The 23,437-nt window shown below is 40.1% G+C and overlaps 1 protein-coding gene and 1 long non-coding RNA gene across 3 annotated transcripts; one reads left to right on the forward strand and one right to left on the reverse strand.

Moving 5' to 3' along the window:
- The first annotated feature begins 776 nt into the window (after positions 1–776).
- MCUR1 (mitochondrial calcium uniporter regulator 1) lies at positions 777–18,424 on the forward strand. Of its 2 annotated transcripts, none has more exons than XM_072998662.2 (9): positions 777–1,329; positions 2,617–2,661; positions 4,415–4,518; positions 7,829–7,930; positions 8,392–8,433; positions 12,024–12,095; positions 12,681–12,734; positions 14,601–14,715; positions 15,310–18,424. In XM_072998662.2, exons 1-9 carry the CDS (start codon positions 987–989, stop codon positions 15,363–15,365), a joined length of 933 nt encoding a protein of 310 aa, XP_072854763.1. In that variant the 5' UTR covers positions 777–986; the 3' UTR covers positions 15,366–18,424. The 2 variants fall into 2 exon arrangements, with proteins under 2 accessions (XP_072854763.1, XP_020654257.1); XM_020798598.3 differs by having other exon boundaries at positions 782–1,329; positions 2,617–2,736.
- On the reverse strand, positions 4,355–7,792 carry LOC144589227 (uncharacterized). Its single transcript, XR_013545213.1, has 2 exons — positions 6,698–7,792; positions 4,355–5,111 (listed from the first exon to the last, which is right to left on the reverse strand). It is a non-coding gene; the product is annotated as an uncharacterized LOC144589227 (long non-coding RNA).
- Positions 18,425–23,437: the final 5,013 nt, after the last annotated feature.

Below are 23,437 nucleotides of genomic sequence, written 5' to 3' on the forward strand. Positions count from 1 at the left end.
CCAGGTTCAAGTGCATATTATGAACGAGGAAGAAAAGCATGGGGTATTTTTAGAAACATCTTTTCTCAATGTTATGCTCTTGGTTTAAAATACCAGTGAGGCAGAGAAAAGGGCATATACAACCCCCACGACAGTAATTTCTGTAGTTCCAGAAAAGGGCACCTCATAGTATAGTCTTATAAACTGGGGCAAGGGGGACAGATGTCCTTGGGCCTACGATTCCCATTACAGTAGTTCATCTATTGGAATAACTAGGCGTAGCGGCGAGGGGCCACCTGTTTCCCATACCAGTTTATGTTTACTCAGAAAGAAAACATTCAGGTTAATGAGTATAGAAGAGCAGCCTCGTAGCCCACAAACAATGCGCGGGATCTGGGATGGTGTTAATGCTCCTAATCCTAATTCGTGCCCCTAAAATGCTGCTTTAGAAGTGAAAAGAAAACTCTGGAAATCAGACTACATATAGGTGTATATGTACTGTAGATCGGTCCAGAGTCACTCCGGTAAGAAAGGCGAGGTATGCCATCGGACCTCCGTCCTTAGCAACACCTTGCACGGCATTGTGCCAAAGCGTTCAGCCTCGTGGTCCCACACATAATCGCGTTTCGGTTCGAGATGGCGAGCAAAAGGGAACGATCAGGCGGAACGGAGCCCTGCTGGTTCTTTTCTCTGGCCGGTTCCTAGAGGGTTGGCGCCCAACGCCCGGCTGGCGATTTCCTGGAAGCGAACGGATCACGCCCAACACGGATCGCAGGCCTGTCACGCTCTACTCTTCGCAGTGAACTGGGCGGGGGTGTTAGCCCGACGGGGCGGGGCCCTGGCAACGGCCCGCCTCCCATGGAGGCGCAGGCGTGGTGGGTTTGCCGGAACCAGCCAGCTATCGCGTGAGGCCGTCGGAGGGAATCTGCCGGCCGAGGGCCGTAGCCATGAGACGACGGAGGGGAGAAGCCCCCAAACTCTGACCTCGGGCCCAGGGTGAAGGAGGGATGCTCAAAGGCCGGACCGGAGTCCCCCTGACGAAGGAGCTCTTTAGCGTTCAGCAGGAACGAGGCGCCCTTCTCCCGCACAGGCAAAGTGTTGTTGCACGGCTCGGTGCCCTCTGCTCCCCGTTCGCCCGCCGTTGCCTAGGTGACTGGAAGCGCGCGGGGTTCCTGGTCCGGGGAGCTGGCGGCGCGCGCCGGCACTCTCCCGCTTTCCCCGCGAAGGACGGCGCGAAACCGGCCGCCTCGCGCAGCCGCGTGCCATGTCTCGAGAGCCTCCGGCCGCTTGGGTCGGGCGCCCGTTCCCTCAGCCGCGACGTGGGCCGTCGCCGGGCGGTCGAAGAGCGAGGTGAGCCGGGCGGGAGTTAGAAAGGGCAAGGCAGGCCGTGGTTGCTTCTCTCGGTGTCGAGGGATGGAAATATACACTACAGTATTATGGCTCAACGCGCTTCCGTTGCCAGGCGGTGCCCTCCCGAGAATCCTTTGAAACAACGCAGGAAGCTGAAGGTCCTTGTCTTTTGGTGCAGCTTCCAGAAGGGGAAAATGAAAATACCTTTTGCTGTTGCAGACTCTGTTTGAGAAGTATTAATTAATAAAAGTAATGACCTACAATGTAATTAGATATACATCAGTTGCCTATTAAGTATCACGTAATAATATCTGTAGAAAAATCAAGCAGAAGATAACTTGTATGTAGATCCTTTTGTATTGTTTTTTTCTGGTCATCTGCTTTTCTGTTACCGGTTGAAATCAGCTGCACATTAAAGAAATTGTGCAGATGATTTCTTGTAGCTGTACCCTGCTTTTCCCTACTGTTCTGAATTGATTCTGGGTTTAAAGGCAGGATGGATGCTTTGTGCATTCATAATCATTTGATTGCAAGAGGAATGAGATAAGCAAAGAGACAAATAGTGCTCATGTAAACATTCCTTTTCTCTGTACACTTTAGAATGATATCATGAGTGTGAAATTTGTATATTGGAAGTGTTTGCTGTAGGATAAAAGAAAAACTAAATTGCTTTAGTCATGGCAGGGAGTGCACTTAAGAAGAATCCATCCTGAACTTTTCATGTTTGAATTACTTCTCCTCTTACAGCAAAAAGGAAAATTATAATATTACAGCATGTAGTTATACAGTGATGCAAGGTTTTGAGGTAGAAAAAATTGTGTCTTACATTTGTTTCCATGTTTATTTATTTTGCACCCCATTTTTCTCCCAATAATGGGAGCGACCTACAGAATATTTATAATGGCAGTAGCCAGAATCCTAGCATATGCTTCCACCAGTGTAAAATCATTAACACAACATTAAGTGGTAAATTACCCCCAAGTTAAGAAGTAAATGTGGGCATTTCCTCTTGTTCACTGCATCATATGACTGGTGTATGATAGGAATTGCCCGTGCCAACTTCTTAACTTGTAACAATTTAGCAGGCACAATTAACAGGAATCTGGTCATTAAATTACATTTAAATTACAAATTAAACATTGCACATTAAAACACAAAGTCCAGCAGAACCAACAGGAGCATACTTTCTCTGTCCTTTTGGCCATTTCTCCATTGTCATATAGCTACTGACATGTATATTAGTATTAATGAAATTTACTTTGATGTACTTTTCTTTTTTCTATTTAGATGTGAATATTTCTGTCTCATCTCCACAGTTTGAAAACAGCAAAGGTAGCTTTTCTTTATCCGGAAGCAGAAAGCTTTACTTTGATACCCATGCCTTTGTGTGCCTCCTGGAGAAAAATGGTAATTTTGTTGTTGATGATGATTATATTTATGCCCTGCCTTTCCATTAAATGACAGTGCTAAGGGTGGAAACAGATCCCAGCTCTGAAGGGAGTGCATTCCACATTCTTGGAGCAGCACAGGAGAGAACCACCTTCTACATGCATGATATGTAGGCCTCTGAAACAATAGGTATTTTTACTAGAGCCTTTCCTGAAGATTTTAAGGCCCATTATATAAATTAATCTGCATTGCCCAATATGAGTTACTGTGGATTTTATTCTTTTTATCTTTGCCTTGTCAGGGATAGCTCTTTGTGTGTGTACTCTTTTGAGTTATGTGAATTTGGATTTAGAATGGATCATTTTGGAAATCACTGTAATTGTACTATTTGCATTAGAAGAATTCTGAGCAGTTTGATGTTTTAAGAGAAATCCTCCTTTGCCAAAACTGAGTTCCTTCTCTCATCCTTTCACGTGCTTCAGCTAAAACAATTTTGATAATTTTCCTTATGAATCACACTTGCAAAAAAAAAGGTCTTTGACTGGGAATGAGATTTTAGTTAGGCTGCAGTCATAAATCCCACTAATAGTAAGAAACCTTCATAGAATACAGCAAGACATAACTTCTGAGTAAATACAGTGGTGCCTCGCACAGCGAGGTTAATCCGTTCCGGATTAACCCTCGCTGTGTGAAAGCATCGTTGAACGGAACGTAAAAACCCAATTGGGCCAAATACTCACTGTTCAGCGATGCTTCAGGATGGCCGGCAGCCATTTTCGCGCCCTCCCCTCGCTTTACGAGGGCACGAAAACGCTGCGCGTGGCCATTTTGGGGCTTCCAGTGGCCATTTTGTAGCCGCCGAACAGCTGATCGGCAGGTCGCAAAGCGAAGGTCAGTAAGCGAACTGCTTACCAACCTTCGCTCTGCGATTTTCGCCCTATGCAGGCACCGTTTCATCACTCTACGAGGCGCCCATTGTGCGAGGCACCACTGTACATGAATGTTTGTATTGCTAGATATGTAGACTTGTAATAGCTCAGCTGCCTAACTAGGAGTAATGTCCACTCAACTTGAAGAGAGTTACTCCTGGGTAGAAAAGGTGGAAAGAATGGTGTTTTTCCAACTTGCAAGCTTTTTTTTTCCTTTGGGTAAAGAATTGCTAAGGCAGCCTTTGGCTTTGTGAATATTATATGTAGAGATGGGGGTGTTCGTATTTGTACACAAATACAAATATCCCTGCACTGGTGGAAATAATGAGGGTCCGGCCCCATGGGGCCAGACTGTCCACTCACAATTTCGCCACTGCTGCCAGCTCTGTGGGAGGCTTCCTATCGCATTGTTCTCCGCAATGGATAAGCCACTCTCTGACCTAGCAGAGAGGCCTGTCATCCCACCTCCTGCCAGGACTGGGTAATCATTTGCGGACAACGGCGCAATAAGAAGCCTCCGTGGAGCTGGCAGCAGTGGCGAAATTGTGAGTGGACAGTCCAGCCCCATGCGGCCAGACCCTTGTTATTTCCACCTGTGCAGGGATATTTGTATAAGAATAAGAATACCCCCATCTCTAATTATATCCTCCAGAGCACTTTTTTGACATGTTAGGCATACATGTATTTATTTACTGGTTACAGTTGTATTTCTTGTGATAAATTGAACACAGCCGAAATTTGCTTAATAATATTTTATATTTCTTTAGGATTCACAACTCAGCAAGCTGAGGTCATTGTGTCAGCTTTAATGAACATTATGAAAAGCAACATGGATGTGATATACAAGGATATGGTCACAAAAATGCAACAGGTCAGATACATGAAAGTGGATTTTCTTATTATCCAATGATAGCCAAATATATCACTATAGACTTGGAACCAGATGTATTTTTGCTTAGATTATGTTCATTTGTATCAATGGTTTAAGATATTTATGACTAACAAGTCCTATTGCTCTCAACAGGTTTACTTTTAAGTTGGGCCCCATCCCAAAGAAATTTACAAATTAAGCCTGTCTAACTCAGCATTGAGCAAGTGGTTGCAAAATCAACATAATCATGGTAAACTGTAGCCTGCAAAGTAATTCTGCAGGTGACATTATGCAATCTCTTGTGCACACTGAAAATTTGGGAGTTAGTAGAAATTGTACCATGCTTTAACCTTTCCCATGCTTCTGCCTCCTTCTCTCCATGTTTTCCCCCCTTATGGGTCAGTGAGTTCCCCTGCCCCTTATGGCTCAATGAGTTCCCCTGCCATTCTTTCATGCTCTCATTCCATGACCTCTCTTATCTCACTCTGTTCTTCTATTCTTACGCCTCTCTTCTCTTTTCCATCTTTCCTGGGGTGCAGTGGTTTAGGTTGCATGGTCACTTGTGCAGCATCATAAATTCTTAGTATAACTTCCTACAGGATTACAAATAGAATTCTGGTCAGTGTATCATTTGTAAGCTAAAGCAGTTGTTTTTCATGAGGCTACTACATCTTGTCTGTATTCTTTTTCCTATTGTAGTGTACATTCATTAGTTCCTTGTGCAAACATTTCTGCTTCCTTTTTCTGTTGTGGAGGTTTTCTCATTTTGGACAGCCTTCACACATGAACAGAGGAACACTTGAGTATGAAAACTGGTCTGGTTCAGGACTGGCACCATCAAAAGCCTGCAAGTCAAGAAATAAATAGTGTGGAATAATCCAGGTGGCAGCAACACCTTGATGACCCCTGCAACATTTTGTTAAAAGATCTCTTATAGTCTCTTTATATGTAGGCATTTCAGGACTGGGATCATTTTTATTGTCCAAATGAACCAACTCACATTTTTTCAGAGAAGTCCCTACATAAGCTTATGTATCAAAAATGCAGAGTGCTAGTTTTCTACAAATAACGGAGGAGAGAGCTGTTTCTGTTGTATTGAGGTTTTGATGTTTTAACAGTATTAAGCTAACTAGTTTATGTTTTGAGTGTGGAATGCAGGCTTCACGCGGTCAAGTGCAAACACTGTGTCTATGCATAAAATATTCCTGCGGGACTGAACATCACCCTGTTTTTCCAGTTTTCCCTACCCATTCAAAACAGAAGATGAGTACAAATTGGGACCATCTTGAGAAATGAGATGTCTGTGGTCACACCCATATCCACTGAAGTCTCAAAAATTAGTATAATTTTTATTTATTTATTTATTGGATTTCTATTCCGCCCATCTAGACCAAAGGTCTACTCTGGGCGGTTTACAAATTTAAAAACAATAAAACCAAAAAACATACATTATAGATCCAAGGTGGCAAAAGTATAAGAAATTAAGATGCGACAGGAGGGAAAGCCTGCCCAAATAGCCAGGTTTTAAGTTTATTCCTGAAAACGCCCAGAGAGGGAGTCAGGTGGACCTCCACTGGCAAGTTGTTCCAAAGGCGAGGGGTCACTGCCGAGAAGGCCCTGTTCCTCGTTCTTTCCCTCCGGACCTCCTTCGGCAGTAGGCCCCTCAGCTGCCCAGCCTGGCTGGAACGAGTGACTCTGGCAGAACTGGGTGGGAGAAGGTGCTCTGCCAGATATTGAGGTCCTAAACCATTTAGGGCTTTATATGTGATTGTAAGAACTTTGAAATCAACTCAGAAATGGATGGGCAGCCAATGTAAGGCGGCCAGTGTGGGGAAAATATGTTGGTAACTTTCACCCCTGTAAGAAGTCTGGCCACTGCATTCTGTACCATCTGAAGTTTCTGCGTCCATCTCAAAGGCAGCTCCACGTAGAGTACGTTACAGTAGCCTAATCTTGAGACTACAAGGGCATGGACCAAAGTGGTGAGCGCCCCACATCAAGATAGGGACACAGCTGGGCAATCCACCGAAGGTGGAAATGTGCGGAATGGACCGCTGACAACACCTGGGTCTCCATGGTCTAGATGTACACCCAGACTGAGAACCTCACTCTTGGTGGTAAGACTCACCTCCCCAAAGGAGAGGGAGTTTCCCAGACCACTGATGTCTGGGACACCCACCCGAAGAACCTTCGTCTTGCCCGGATTCAGCCTCAGTTCATTCATCTGCATCCATTGCTGAACAGCCTCCAGGCAGTGCTCAAGGGACAAAACAGTATCCACTGTTGTTGGAAAAAAGGAGATGTAGAGCTGAGTATCATCAGCGTACTGATGACACGAAACCTCACATCCCCTGATGACCTCTCCCAGTGGCATCATATAGATGTTAAATAGCATTGGAGAGATAATCAAGCCCTGTGGAACCCCACAATTGAGGCTCCACGGGGCCGAGAAATTCTCTCCAATCTACACTCTCTGGGGACAGTCCCCAAGAAAGAATGGAGCCAGGCAAGAGCCAGGCCACCAGTTCCCAACTCGGAGAGCCTCCCCAGGAGAATACTATGGTCAATGGTATCAAAGGTGGCTGAGATGTAAAGGAGGACCAGCAGAGACATTTTGCCCCTGTCGGCCTCCCTCAGCAGGTCATCAAACAGGGTGACCAATGCCATTTCCGTGCTGTGGCGCAGCCTGAAGCCCGACTAGAACAGATCCAGGGCATTGGTTTCATCCAAGAGCCTGGAGCTGATCGGCCACCACGCTCTCAACTACCTTGCTGAGGAAAGAAACATTGGTGACGGGCCTATAATTAATTAATTTGGCTGCTAACATAAATGGTTTTATGCACAACTCTTAACAACCTCCTTGAAATGTGACCTGGTCTTGTGGAGTCACAGGGACAGTTACTTTTAAGAGGAATAAACATAATAACATGCTGAAGCTATTTATAACTGAACAGTAGGAGTATAATGCTCAGAAAATATGGTGTATAGGTTTCTTCCTGTAGTTCTAAGATCATGATGATGATTATAATTTTTATCATCACCATCTAGATTACTGCGATGCCTTGAATACGTTACTTTGCCATACCTGTTTACAACATTCCCATCCCACCTTTTCTTCGGGCACTGGAGTTGAGCAGGATGGGGAGAAAAGCCTCTGTTTAGAAGTTGCAGCGTTCCTGATAGAGTAAAGCCTTCAGCAAGTTTTATGTTACTAGTATAACAGTTTATAAGAGTTGGTGAAACAGTGAATGTAGAGAATATAATGATAGCATTCGTACTGTTACACTGAAGTAATGTTTCTCTTTCAAAGGAAATTGCTCTGCAACAGATAATGTCTCATATTGGTGTTGTGAAGAAAGATATGATTATTTTGGAGAAAAGTGAATTTTCAGCGCTCCGAGCAGTAAATGAGGTAAGAAGAACTCTTAAAAATTTCAAGACTGTTTGTTGTGATTTTTAATGACATTTTAATGTGCCATCCAGCAGAAATATAACGCATTAGTTAATTCAGTTACGTTCTTTACTTAAATGCAACAGGCACAATCTGCTAAGTACATTTGTTACCTAGTTCAAGAGAAACAAAAGTAGTTTCCTTCTTATGAAAGGAAAGCTTTCTCTATCACGCATATGCAAATTGCAAGTATTACTTGTTTCTATAAAGAAAAGATCCAAAGATGCATAATGAGTTTGAATCCATCCAGTTCCATATAGGTGGCATGTATAAAATTTTGTAATGTAAGAAATTGTTAATTGACATTGGAAACGTTACTTCTCAAATTTCATACCAGATTGGAATGATTAAATTAGGCCAATATTTGTATCATTTTATCTTTGTAATGTTAATGTTTTTCTTTTCTTTTTTTTAATGCAAAGAAATTAAAACTTGAACTTCAACAGCTAAAAAAGCAAGTAATGGTAAGGTATTTTGTAACCAGATAATATAACTTTACTTTAAATTTTAGCGAGATGTGTTGTGTGTTCAGACTTTCTGTAAAATATTCTGAGATTATAGTTTTATTCCATGGATTGATTATATATTGATGTGGTTGGGAAAGCAGTTCAGGAATAAGTACCGTTGAACAACTTGGTCTGCCTCTGCTTTGTAACAAGTCAGTAGAATCCACAAAGGTGTGGGGTATCCAATTTCTTTCTTCTAGTTCAACAAAGAGCACTTCTGGATGCAGAATTTTTCTTCTATGCAGCATCCATATACAGCATCAGTCTAGGTGAATGACTCACTTGAAGAGATCTGTTGCTGTCATCTATTGCTGGATGAGAATGACAGTGAATTACATGTTTCCTTTAGTAAACTGTGATCAGTTGGCTAAATTAAATTATAGAGTATGTGTTCTTATGGTTGGAAGTAAACCTGAATGGATAAGATAATGGTGTGGTTGGGAAAGCCAGCTTCAGCTTTACAGGCAACAAAGAATGCCAGAGAAGGAAGGGGGAAGGACATAGACATATAGAGAAGGATTACAAAGGACAAAACATAGCACTAATATATTCTGGGAACCACAAATTGGTGTGGAGGAGGCGGAGATAGTCAGTTATTAGTTCATAAGCTGAGGATTTTAAGTCTATGAGCAGAGACCTGGAGTGGTTCCAGGTCATGTTTTGTGCTGTGGCTGAGAATGGTCTGAGGAGTTAGAAGGATCTTGTAAAGAGTCTCACAGACTGAAATGCTTTTAGCATTAGTATAGTCATATGAAAAAGAAGGTACATCCTCTATGAATTCAGGAGATAATAGAAATCATCTGGTCCTTAGCAGGTCTGAAAATTAGGTAAATATAACCTTAGATCAGGGATCAGCGAACTTTTTTACCTTTTACCCCCCCAAAATTTATATACGCCAACATTACCCCCTTGATTCGAAAAGAAGGAAATCATACATTATTTGAACTAAAAATATTATTGAATCTACACAGGCTGTGTACTGAACTAGCAGGATGCACCAAATTTGATAAAGATGTGCATTATTTTTGCTGAAACACATTGCACTCCAGCCATGGTGTGGTATAGGGAGTAGTAAGGTGTCCAACGTGCCTAGCAAATTACATTAAATTTTTGCTAGCTCGCGGAGGATTTAATCACCATCAGTGGCTACCAGAGTGTTGCTAGCAATGACATGCTTGCTAGAGACAGCCAACACAGAATTGGGGAGGGGCTTTCCCTACCACTTTAATCATTCTATGTGTGGTGTGCAAAAAGGAACAAACCAGGCTAAAGGCCATGTCACACACCCTGGTGCCACAGCCCAATATCAAAGGACCAGTGTGCTTTTTTTTATCATCATCAATGGAAAACTCAGCAGTGGCCAGAGGACTGCCAAAGATCAGTCTACATCCCAATCCCAAAGAAGGGCAGTGCCAAAGAATGCTCCAACTACCAAACAATTGCACTCATTTCACATGCTAGCATGGTTATGCTCAAAATCCTACAAGTTGGGCTTCAGCAGTATGTGGACTGAGAACTCCCAGAAGTACAAGCTGGATTTCGAGGGGGAAGAGGAACTAGAGACCAAATTGCTAACATGCGCTGGATTATGGAGAAAGCCAGAGTTCCAGAAAAACATTTACTTCTGCTTCATTGACTACGCAAAAGCATGGCAGAAAGTGAAGAGGAATTAACGAACCTCTTAATGAGGGTGAAAGAGGAGAGTGCAAAAAACGGTCTGAAGCTCAACATCAAAACAACTAAGATCATGGCCACTGGTCCCATCACCTCCTGGCAAATAGAAGGGGCAGATATGGAGGCAGTGACAGATTTTACTTTCTTGGGCTCCATGATCACTGCAGAGGGTGACAGCAGCCATGAAATTCAAAGATGCCTGCTTCTTGGAAGGAAAGCAATGATAAGTTATTGCATGTTGCAGCAGCTGATGATCCCAGACTTTAAGGGTAGCCCTAGTTACAGTGCATGGCAGTAACCAAGATGTGATGTAACTTAGATATGAATTACTGTTGCTAAGTCAGATTGACTCAGGAAAAGTCATAGTGCACTATGAATTTTTCAGAATTTTGTAAAGTCATTCCTCATCCCCACTGCCTCCTGGGAGTCCAGTGACAATGGAGAGTCAAGGAGCACTCCCAGACTATAAATCTGACATGTCAGGGAGAGTGTAAGCTCTTCTTGAACCAGTTGAATCTGGATACCCAGATCTGACTTTCTACTGGCCAGCAACACCTCTGTATCTTGACAGGATTTAGTTTTAGTTTGTTCGCCAGTATCTAGCCCAATGTGAGCTTAGGCAACATTCAAAGGTCCAGACTTCTTCTTTAGAAGGAGGCAGTTGAGCTGGGTGTCACCAGCACACTGGTGGCACCTCACTCCAAAGCATGAAATGACTTCCCAGCACCTTCATATAGATGTTTAGTAAAATAGGAAATAAGATAGAGCCCTGAGGGATGCCAAAGGCCTTGCTGATGAACAGTGTTCTCCTAATGTGACCGTTTTTATATATCGTGACAGGAAGGATCAGAACTACTGTAATGCAGTGTCCCCAACATTCAAGCTAGCCAAGCAATCCAGCAGGATACTGTGATCATAAGAATGAAATGCTTTTGAAAGGAGTGGAATAACTAATAAGGCTGCACTCCCCTTACTCAATCCCCAGTGTAGATGATCTACCAAAGCAGTCTCAGTCCCATATCCAAGATGTTGCAGGAGTGTGGGCCAGCCTCACTGGGTGACAGTTTTCTGCAGCTACTGTTTTCCTGTGTGTAGGTGTGCAAAGTAGAGAGAAGCTGGGAAAAGGCTTATCCGACTAAGATTTTAATGTTACTGGTGTTTCTGACAGATGCCTCTCTTTTTTAAGGCAAGTTTATCCAGCTAACTCTTGTTCTTATGCCTCCACTTTTTCATTTTCAGTCATTGCTGCTATTTTGTTCAGATCACTCACCTCAAAGTGGTTTATATAAAGCTCCTGTTGTTGCAAAATGATTAAAAAGTAAAATATAATTTAAAAGGATAACAAGAAAATATAAAGCTGAATAGAATGAAACAGTAAGGGAACAGAGCACATAAACACCTTTCATCCTAAGTTAGTTGACATCAGTTGGAATCTGAAGGACAGTAATGGCTGCTGTAGTGCAAGGCATAGGCCAATTTTTGAAAGCTTTTTTTATGAAGCAGGTCAATGGATGTTGTGCCCCAACTGCAGTTAAGTGTAAGTTGAGCTGCTGAGAATTTTGATTGCCATTTTCTAAAGTTGGACAAATTTACATGATTCATTAGCTATTTGGATATTATGTAGGATGTAGAATCCCTCATACTGTCCAGAAACATCTGAGCACAGTATGTGTGTGCGTGATGACATCTAGTCTGGCACTTCTTTTTGGATTAGGAAGCTCAGTTAAAGAAAGTTTGCTAAGGCTGGGGGGAAAAAGCGTTCTCATATTATCCAGTGCAGACGAATGAAAAAAGTAAGCATAGTATTGTTGCACTTGTGAAATTACTACAGAATATAAACAATATAAGCATTTTATTGTCCATTTCTTTTCTAGGATGAAACTTCCAAAGTTCGTACAGACAGCAAGTTAGATTTCAATCTTGAAAAAAGCAGAGTAAAAGAATTGGTATGTACGCTTCTGTCTTGAAGATGGGTTCTTTGGACATACCGTCACACTGTTCTAATTTAGACATTTTTTTTCTTTGTAGTCTCTGTCTGATAGTCTTAGAGACTGTGTAATTTATCAGTCAACATTGTGTTCATAGTGTAGGGTGAAACTACTTGGACACACTGTTGGATTCAAAACACAATTAGAAAATAAAATATGAGACTAAAAATATGAAATTAAAAAAGGTTTTCTGTTTTCACAGCATTCTGAGTGCTTTAAGATAATGTGAACTCTATCAATATTATATTTGTTTGTGAAACTTATTGTCGTCTGGCATACTACAAAAGCTTCTGAACAAGTGTAATCCAAAAATACATATTGAATGCCCTTTGTAATGTGTAGATTTGTAAGTGCATAATTTAGAATCTTAATTGATGGGCGGGTTGTTTGTGTTTGTTTTTTGCAACCATTTGCTCACAATGTTGAAAGATCATTATACAGAAGAAAGCAAAATAGAGCAGTTAAAGCCAGAAGCTGTAACAGTGTTGCTGAAATAATGAAAAATGCAAATGAAAACCTAATCCATTGCTGTTGTTTTTTCAGTATTCACTTAATGAAAGAAAACTGTTGAAAATGAGAACAGAAATAGTGGAATTGGTAAGAACTATGACTGATCATTGAACAAGATAATAATCTCATTTGTTGTGTAGGCTTATATGCACCATCTTTAATGACAATATTATTTAGTTACCTATCTATTGACTAAAACAACAGATCCCTGAATGTGTAAAATGACAATTAGCTGGTACTTACATTTTATAGTTAAATGTATAACCAGCCTTCTGCAAAAATACATAATACATGCAACGTATTATAGTTAGAAGTGATACATATCATAATAATAATAATAATAATGTAATTTATTGTCATTGTAAGTATATACACAGTATACCATACAACGAAATTCACAAAGATGGTGCTAATCAGGATTGGTGAAAGGGAAGCAAACAAGATCAGGTGGGGCAAATTAATTTTGGCTTTGTCCCCTTCCTCCTCCATCAAAATGACACTGGAATACAGCCCCTTATAATTAGCAGCTAACTGAACTGACCCATTGTCACTTATGCTGGTTTAATAGGTTTTATCCTACTGAATTATCTGCTGGTGGAAAAATATGGCTTCTACCCCTCTTTCTATCCACAAGGAAGAACAGTGCCTCATTGTGACCCAACAGACCAATTTCTACTGCTTTTTATATTGAATTGCCATGAAACAAGGGAAGCAAAATACATGGTTATGCTGATGAAATATATGGAAAGTCAAAATCATGAATCATACAAAATTGTTGAAAGATGACTTTTATGCAAGTAATCAGCCTGGAACACATTATCCATTACTGCCTTGAATAAGTACACACTACAGAGCTGTACATTCCAAAGTCAGTGTTTAACTTCTCAGATGGGTATGAATTTCTAGTAGCAGTACAAATGGAAACATGACATCCAAGGGAAAGGTTTGAAATTGAGTTTGACTGATATCCTAAATACATATTTATTCTTGAAAACCATAAAAGAGCTCCTTGCCCATCGGGGAGGATACCTAATCCAACTGTTTGGATTAGGTATCCACCCCCATAGCATATGCATGAAGAAAAGCATCTGGCATGTTTAACATCTTTGGTTTAAATCTCAATTATGTGTTGTTTACAATGCTAACTCTTTTTTCCCCCTTTGGGGAACTATCTGGAGAATACCACCATTTGTAGTTCAGTAGCTTTTCTCCGTTACAGACTGAGCTCTTGGGTGTGTGTGTGTGTGTGTGTGTGTGTGTCTGTCTGTCTGTCTGTCTGTCTGTCTGTCTGTCTGTCTCTCTCTCTCTCTCTCTCTCTCTATATATATATATATATATATATATATATATATATATATATATGAATGAGGAGGCAAAACCGCAGATGGTGTGCTTTCATTCTGTTGTGCATCTCTTGGCTCTTCCTCAAATTACTAACATGAGACTTCTTGAAGTGTGTGGGAACAGGGCTTGTACATCTGACAAAATGTGCCAGATTGGGCTTTTAACTGGTGATTCAGTGCATGTCTGTAGGAAGTGTTAATTTTTTTAGAAACACCTTTGTATTTTGTCCTAATGATTTTTACTCTAAATTAAACCTGATAGCAACAGAAAATAGCTTTGAAGTAAGCAGCTCTTTATTTACATTTTTTTAATGTTGTTTCCTTCATGTACATGAAGATTATTTGGGTACACCTGATGAGGTACTGCTAGGTTAGACAAGCTGTAGAATGCTCGTTAGGGCTAAATGCCTAGTCTTGTAGTCGGTGGGGAGGGGAGAACCTACCAAGTAAGAGTATTTATGTTGGAGACAGTGAGTTGGCAGAGTACTGCAGCAAAGTTTTTTCTAGCAACAGCAAGTACAGAATCTGTGTTATAGAAGAAAGTGCTGGCCTTTTCATTGTATGAGTCTCATTTTTCAATAGAAATATTTACATTTTTTCTCTTTCAAAGCATGCACAACAAGATCGAGCTTTAACACAGACAGATAGAAAAATTGACACTGAAGTTGCAGGTCTGAAAACAATGCTTGAATCGCACAAGCTTGACAACATTAAATATTTAGCAGGTAAGTTGATCTGTCTCAGTGCATGTGCTTTGTCAACTGGCTTGGTTGTCTACCATGTGTGTATTTAATATTTAGAACACAGAGACTTCTGATTAGATTCTAGATATGTTTGCCATGCCTTTATGTATATAGTACTGAGTACTTCTCTTCTGTTTCTGCTTATTCAGATGATCCGAATGCTGGATTTATTTCCCACAAAAAATCAGCATACTGTATTAGCATATTTTCAAGGAAAAGTAATTTTGCATGAATACATACCAGTGAGACAAATTGTATTTCCATGCTTCTGCTAATAGTTATCCTGCAATTGTAAACTTACTTTCACTGCTAGTTACCCTAGTTTTCCTGTCCCTTTCCCATCTCCTTCTTTAATTAGACCTCCCCCCCAATTTCTGACATATTTTTTGCATTCTGGAAACACAGATCATAGGCTGTGAACATGTAAGCAAGCAAATCCTATAGCTTTTTTAACCATATATAGTTGTAGACAGGATACAAGCTGAATATAGAATTATTTAAATGTTTTCGTGTTTTCAAACTGGATTAAAATTTGACAGTGTGCATATTCTCTTCCCCATCCTTATTTTCTTTCAGGTTCAGTATTTACATGCCTCACGGTAGCACTTGGATTTTATCGTTTATGGATATAATAAAACATTTGTTTTTCAACGGCCTGTATATTTTTCCCCAGAGAAAAGCAAAAATGCATCGTCACCTATCTGAAGTAATGCAGTCTTTACTTCAGACAGTCGCTGTCTTATTTATTTGTTAAACTACAGAATGTAACCAAAGAATGTGCCTGAAATAGAATGTAAATATCAAAATATTGATACACTTGGTCCAAATATCCAGCAACTGTTTTGCAATCTTGCCTATCCTCGCAAACTTTTACATGTCTCTCAGCTGTTGTTATGATAGTGTTTACCAGAAAACACCAAATTTACCTTGTAGATGAGAATCTACTGAGTTACTGTATGCCAAATTCTAAGAACAAAATTCATCACTCAGGTGGAAGAGGGGGAAATCTATTTGACCCAGTTTCTTTGGAATGAAACACTTTTAAATAACAACTTGTTTTCTTTCTTTTGGTAAAACTTAACTGTGTTGTGTATTATCAGATGAGTTGCATTCATTGTGATCTGCTTTTATGGATTTCCATCCAATTAATAACGTGCAAGTGTTGTAGAAGATCATATTGTACAACAGATGCCAAATGAATAATAGATTTTTAAAAACCCTACATCCTGGCTGTTAACATAATAATGAAGAAAACAAAGCTGCTTGGGTTATTTTAGCTTTATCTATGGGCAGTGAGTGCTTCTTTTCATACAGACATTAAAACTTGTCTTCAATAATGCAGTTCACTTCTCTGAAAAACTGAAGAAAATAAAGTTCTTGCAGAGAAAATGAAGAGGCAGACAATATAATTCTGTATAATTCTGCTCAACATAAACTAGGCTTACTCTGGGGTAAGTAGATATAAGATTACAGCCTAAACTAAAGATAGTTGAACAATAAGATGAACTCCAGCAGTATGAAAATAGTGTAGGATATTTTATTTGAGAACATGGCTTGAAATGTTTGGAAACATTTACTAGCGACAACTGTCTTGAAATGTCAATACTAAGAAATATCAGTTAATGCAAGTTTTAAATTGATGGATTTAACTCTTGTTGACCAAACATTTCTGAATGAAAGTTGGCAGTAAGATCAGAGATTGCAGTTAAACTAGAATACAGTTGACAAATACTTAATGCTTTTGGACTTATGCAAAGACATTGGATCAATGGTGTTTCATTCATTATTGTATTTGCCCTGCCTCAATAAGGACAGTAACTTGTGGGATTTTCTGCCTTGTATGGAAGTAACCTGATTATTATGCACCTGAACTTGAAGAGAGGGGGTTACTGTCAGCTATCATCCCTCTTTCAGAGACTGAAATCTTTGCAACCTGGAATCTTCAGAAAGAATTTAGGTGCAATACATTTATTTTAATATAGTTTTTCACATAAAAGTTTGGCTATTTTAGAAAACCTTTTGGTGTTTACCAGTTGTGTCATTTTAAAATTACAGAACGCTAGGAGGAGGTGGCAAAATCAAGGAGTGGATTCTATGCATAACAAAAAATGAATGGAAGCCAGTACAGTAGGACCCTGATATTGGCTGGGGATTGGTTCCAAGTTTCCCTCCATGGATACAGAAAACTGTGGATAATAGCGAACCTTGGGTTACTAATGCCTTGGTTAACGTAATTTTTGGTTTATGAACGAAAATCCATTGAAAAAAATGACTCGGTTTGCGAATTTTTTTGGAAATACAAAGCAAGTTTGCATTGCGCCTGGGAGGTTTATAGCATCATCCCATGCATGCATTCCTATGGGAAACTGCGTTTCAGTTTGTGAATTTTTTTGCATTACGAAACATCACGGAGAACGCATTAAATTCTTAAACTGAGATATGCCTGTGTATATAGCATGGTAAAGGGGGGGATAGCAAAAAAATAAAATAAAAAAATCACATGCATTACCAGAACTGGCCACTAGAGACCACGATATGTATTCTTCACTAACAAGTATTCATAGCATGGTCTCTAGCTCCCTCTAGTGGCTGTTTTGGTAATACATGTGAAAATCGTTTTCTCTGGATTTTTTTCTTTTAATATTTTAATATTTTCATACCATGGATAAGTGAATTAGTGGCTACTAATCCAATGGATAAGGGGGTCCTACTTTACTATGTATTTGAACTCTTTTTTGTTATTGTTGTCAATGCAGTAAATGAGTAATTATGCAATTGTATCTGCAAAGCCTCTTTGTCGGCTTACAGAATTTAGTTGAGGTACAGTGGTGCCTCGCTTGATGAGGATAATCCGTTCCGTTCAAATCGCTGTTAAGCGAAATCCTCGTCAAGCGAAATGAAAAAGCCCATTGAAACGCATTGAAAACCACTGAATGGATTCCAATGGGCGAAATACCTCAGCGTCCAGCGAAGATCCTCCATAGGGCGGCCATTTTCTGGTGCCTGTAATGCGAGGAATCCGTCCTAAGCACAGAGCCATTTTAAACAGCGGGTGGCCATTTTGAAACCCGACGATCAGCTGTAAAGATCGTCGTTAAGCGATTTTTCCCATTGAAAACATCGTTTTGCAATCGCAAAAACTTCATTGTTAAGCGATTTCCTCATCTAACGAGGTAATTGTCAAGTGGGGCACCACTGTATTTGTTTAAATGTTTATGTATGTGATATAAATTGGTGTTAAATATTGGCTGGAAATTTATGGAAAAATACCAATATAAATCCATCAGCATACATTTTCAGCTGTGAATTCCACAAGATAGGAAGTCAGCATAGGCACTTTCTTTCACAGGCTGAGTTGTGCAACAAATTTTTACAGCAGGTATCTACACCAACTTCTTAACTAACAGGAACTCTCATGAGGTTTATGCTGATGGAAGTGTGCCAATGGATGTAACTGGATTCTAGTCACATTATACAGAAATAGTTTACTGTTCCAGGTTGGTGCCATACACAAGATAAATTGTGAAATGTCTAAACCTGTACTTGAAAATACTATAATGTATAAAACATTTTGGTAGTGACTGCAGCTAATTTGCTCACTTGACGGTATTTGTCCGAGTTAAAATTCAGTCATATTCATTCTCTTATTTTCCAAGAGTCTATTCTAAACATGATTAAAATCTCAATGTGACTTCACTGTTCATTGGTACTTCTGCAACCATTTCTGAAGTCTCAAAATATTGTAGCTCACTCTTCCCCCTTAAACCCAATTATGCAGTAAAGTCTAAATAGAACAACTACAATCTACAACTACAACCCTCTAAATTTGTTTTGCTTTGAAAAGAGGTGATTAAAATTTTTTCTTTTAAAAAATTATATTAAGAATACATTCCTGTACTCACATACCAGCATACAGCATTTTTCAGCCCAGTCAAATTACAGTAGAAACTCATCTTAAAATATAAATTTGGATTACCTTTTGTGCCTTAGCATACTACATATTGTTTTCTGATGTTTCTGATGTATTAATGATGAATCAAGGACCACACATAAATTGTTTGACGGTTATTCTCTTCGTTTTCCTCCTCAAGAACTTGATATTCAATTGTAGTCAGGTTTCCAGCTATTTAACTGTGAGTTACTATTTCTTTTTCAAATGTGGTACAGTGGTGCCTCAACTTACGAACGTCCTGACTTTCAACCAATTCAAGTTACGACCAGCTCCGGCTGCAAAATTTTGCTTCAACTTGCGACTGGAGCTTCGAGTTACGATCAGGAAAAAAGGCAGGGAATTCAAATTGCTAACCGTTGGTGGCGAAGAGGCTGCTTCTTTGTAGCTCTTTCACCCCAGCGGTTAGAGAGTGTCCGTTTGAATGAGGCTTTGGACTACCTGGTAAGGTGCTGCTTTCTGCTTTTTAAAAACTGCCTGTTTTGGGTGGGTTTTGCAGCGTGGTTTTGGGCTGGGGGGTTATGTTTCTGTTCTGTGATGGGTCTTGCAGTCTTTGTTTTGGGTTTTTTTTCCGCATTTCCAATGGGTTTTGCAGGGTTTGTTTGCTTTTTTGTTTTTGTTTTTTCCCCTTCGACCAGAATGGATTAACTGTGTTTCTGATGTGTCTTGCAGTGTTTTTGTTTGTTTGTGATTTTTTCCCCCTGGTCGAACGGATTAATCCCGTTTCAGTGCATTCCTATGGGAAACTGTGCTTCAGCTTACGCCCATTTCAAGTTACAATCATCTTCTGGAACGGATTAAGTTCATAACTCGAGACATCACTGTATAAAAAGCATAGGCTGGAATCCTATTGGAAGTTAAGCTTATATAAATGAAATTCTTTAAATCAAGGCAGGGAATTGCCATCAATTAACAGGTGATGGTTATATTCCTGGTCACACTCATGGTTGTGCAATGGGCACATGGTTGACAATATGAACTTGCACCATATTAATTCTGGCAGTTTGCTGCTATAACTTAGACAATTTCACATATATAGCATAAATTGCCAGTAGAATTTTGGTCTTGTGGGTTGAAGACATAAATTACTAGAGAGCGTTTTAGTGGTTAAACCAAAGAGTTTCTAGGAATTATGCTACATATCTAGATAGATCTAGACTCTTGAATGACAGAGTATTTCTATATGAATTTTTTAAAAAATTATAAATAAATGAATCAAGAAATATGACTTTTTTGGTTTAATGTGTATTTGCAGAAGCAGTATACTGCATATTACTAATACACTGTATTATTTTTAGCCAACATGCAGGAAAACTAGAGGGGAATATTCTCTAGGTTCCTGTAGTAGCCAATAAAAACTAGTAAAAACGCAAAAGACTAAACAAATCAATACTTCACAAGTTGCTTAGAACTGATAAGAAAAGGGCATCACAGTTGACAAATGTCTGTCTCAACACATCTAAAAATTCCTAAAAGTGTCCTTAAAAATACGGTTTGAAAGTTACTAACACATTATTTGTTATACAACTGTGTTGCAAACAAAAACACTTCTGTCTTATTTGCTGAAATTTCTTCAGTGACTGGCTTCTCTTTAGCAGCCAGCAGAAAAATTACAGCAGCAATACAAACTCCTTTACATAAAGCAACCCAAGCTTCTGTAAGTCCAAACACAGAAATAACAGACTGGTTATTGGCATCTACCAAACAACTACCGTGTCTCCCCAAAAATAAGACAGGGTCTTACATTAATTTTTGCTCCAAAAACTTATTTTCAGGGGATGTTTTATTTTTTATTTTTCGTGTACAACAATCTACATTTATTCAAATACATGCATGTCATCTTGTTGCTGCACAAAGGTGGAAGGTGGGGTTTCACTTGGGCTTATTTTTTGGGGTAGGGCTTATATTAGGAGCATCCTGAAAAATCATACGTACTAGGGCTTATTTTCAGGTTAGGGCTTATTTTCAGGGAAACCGGATATTGAACACAGTGGGGGAGCATTGCATTCTGACTGGGAAAACAGTGTTGGCCATTCTCCATGAACTTAAACAAATATCACTTCAATTGGACAAAATCCAGGATTCACCACATGGGTGTTCAAATGAGACTCCAATTCTGCAAAGCCTTACTTGCCTGGGAAACAGTAATGAGGCTGCTGAGTCCACGACCAGAAGGGGAGTATATGTAAGTCATGCTGCCACATGACACTTGCAAATAACCCTAGAAATTGCAGATACAGTGGTGCCTCACACAACGATGTTAATTGGTTCCAAAAAAATCAACGTTGTGTGAAACATCGTTCTGTGAAACACCATTTCTCATAGGAATGCATTGAAAACTGGTTAATCCGTTCCAATTGGAACGGATTGCCATCGTTCAGTGAAAATCCCCATAGGAAACATCGTTGAGTGAAACAATGTTTCCTATATTGGAATGTATTGAAGCCGACTCAATACATTTCAGTGCCTTTGCGAAGTCTTTTTTCGCTCCTGTAAAAGTGTCTTACAATGTTTGGAAGCTGTTTTAAATGATTGCAATGGTTAATCCACCTCCTGAAACCTATGCAAACTGATTTTGGTGTTGTTCTGACACTTCGTTAATTTATGATGATTTTTTGTTTTTTCCATTGGAAACCATTAGACAGACCATCCAATGGTTTCCAATGGAGAAAATTCAAAAAATCATCATAAATTAACGAAGTGTCAGAACAACACCAAAATCAGTTTGCATAGGTTTCAGGAGGTGGACTAACCATTGCAATCATTTAAAACAGCGTCCAAACGTTGTAAGACACTTTTACAGGAGTGAAAAGGGAGATCGTTGTGCGAAAATCCCCCATAGGAAACATCACTGTGTGAGGCAGCAAATTTAACAGAAAAAGGCATCGTTGTGTGAATTCATCGTTGTGTGAGGCACTCGTTGTGCGAGGCACCACTGTACTTCTACAAATAGAGGGCACTGGGCCAACAAGGAGAAAGCACTGGAGTCCTTGAGCAGGTTATTAAGAACAGATGTGGGACAAATTGATCTAAAAATCATTGAAAGACTGCTGGGTCTCCCACATTTACTGAGATTACTCCTGAAATTTGCCAGCCCTGTCATCCCAATGATGCTTCCAAGGATGAGGAAATTTCTAAGCAGTTTTAACATTGCAACAAAGTTTTTTCTGACCTAGGTGTAAGGTTCCCCTTGACATTTTTAGTCCAGTCGTGTCCGACTCTAGGGGGCGGTGCTCATCCCGTTTTCAAGCCGTAGAGCCAGCACTTGTCCAAAGACAGTTTCTGTTGCCACGTGGCCAGCATGACTAGGGAACGCCGTTTTACCTTTCCACTGAGGTGGTACTTATTTATCTACTCGCATGTGCATGCTTTCAAACTGCTAGGTTGGTGAGGATCTGGGACAAAGCGACGGGAGCTCACTCCGTCACATCGATTCGATCTTACGACTGCTGGTCTTCTGACTCTGCAGCATAGGCTTCTGCGGTTTAGCCCACAGTGCCACCACGTCCCTACTAGACCTACTAGACTTACTAGATGTAAGGTCAGAAAAATAACAAGCAGAAATTGACTCCCCTGACCCATTATGCAAGATTCTATAAGGCCAGGTTTCCAGGCTCCGCTCAAAAGATCAGAGCAATTGCTCATAAAGAAAATAGAAAGCAACAGAGCTGCAGGCATCTAAGAACGCTGGCTGAAATCGAAATGATGGAACTGGAGGAAATGACCACACATTTACAGAACTTGCTATACACCTTAAAGAAGAATTCTATAGCCCTGACCAAGGCATGTACAGAAGGGCCAATAGAAATGGTATCTCAGGCTAGGTTACCTGAGACCTTGATGGAAACATCACTCCCACAAGAGATGCCAACAGATGGGGCTTCAGTTCCGTTTAGCAGTATCCTATATTGGCAAAGACAACTTATCGGGGGGGGGGGGTCAAGGAGAGGGTGTGACAAAACTCCACCCCAACCATCTATTACTACAATTGAATATTGAGGGAGATAAGATCCAAGAGGAGGCAATTTATACTTTCAGAGCCCTGACAAGTGTTTAACAAATAAAGACAATCCAAAAACTAGATGAAGTCAAATCTGATTTGCTTAACAACATGAACGAGACTATCTGTTGGAAGAATCTGCACCCTAGCCAAGAGATGGTCATGTTGACCAATGTCTTGCTGGTTGAGGAGTTACCTCCCACACTGATCTTGCCACAAAAGAGCCAAGAGGTGAGGCTCTTCTCAACATAAGCAATTGTCTGTATTCCAAATATTTACTGGGCAAATTAGAGTGTTGGGCTGCTGAGAATTCAGTATTAGCAGAAGAACAGGAAGGGTTCAAAAGGGAAAATCCACTGTAGATCAATGCTTTGTACTTCATCACCTGATACAAAAATATTCCCAATTAGGTAGGAAGGAGCTTTATGTCACCTTTGTGGATTTCGGATGAGCCTTTGATCTTATAGATATAGACCATCTGTGGCAAAAACTTTCCTCCACCAATATAGACAGAAGGCTGTTGTTACTAATTCAGGTGCTTTGCTCAAATACTAATCTTAGGGTAAGGCTTGGAACAAATGGGATGCTGATGGAGACAATAACAACAGATAGAGGAGTTCGGCAGGGATGCCTGTTGGCCCCCTTTCTTTTCAATTTCTATTATCAATAACATTGTGCAAAAATCGAATGGTCTTGAATTCTTCCCACCTTCAATCAGAGATGTCAAGCTTTCAGTCCTTTTATATGCAGATAAT

This window comes from Pogona vitticeps, chromosome 4 (assembly GCF_051106095.1).
Source record: "Pogona vitticeps strain Pit_001003342236 chromosome 4, PviZW2.1, whole genome shotgun sequence".
Classification (NCBI taxonomy): Eukaryota; Metazoa; Chordata; class Lepidosauria; order Squamata; family Agamidae; genus Pogona; species Pogona vitticeps.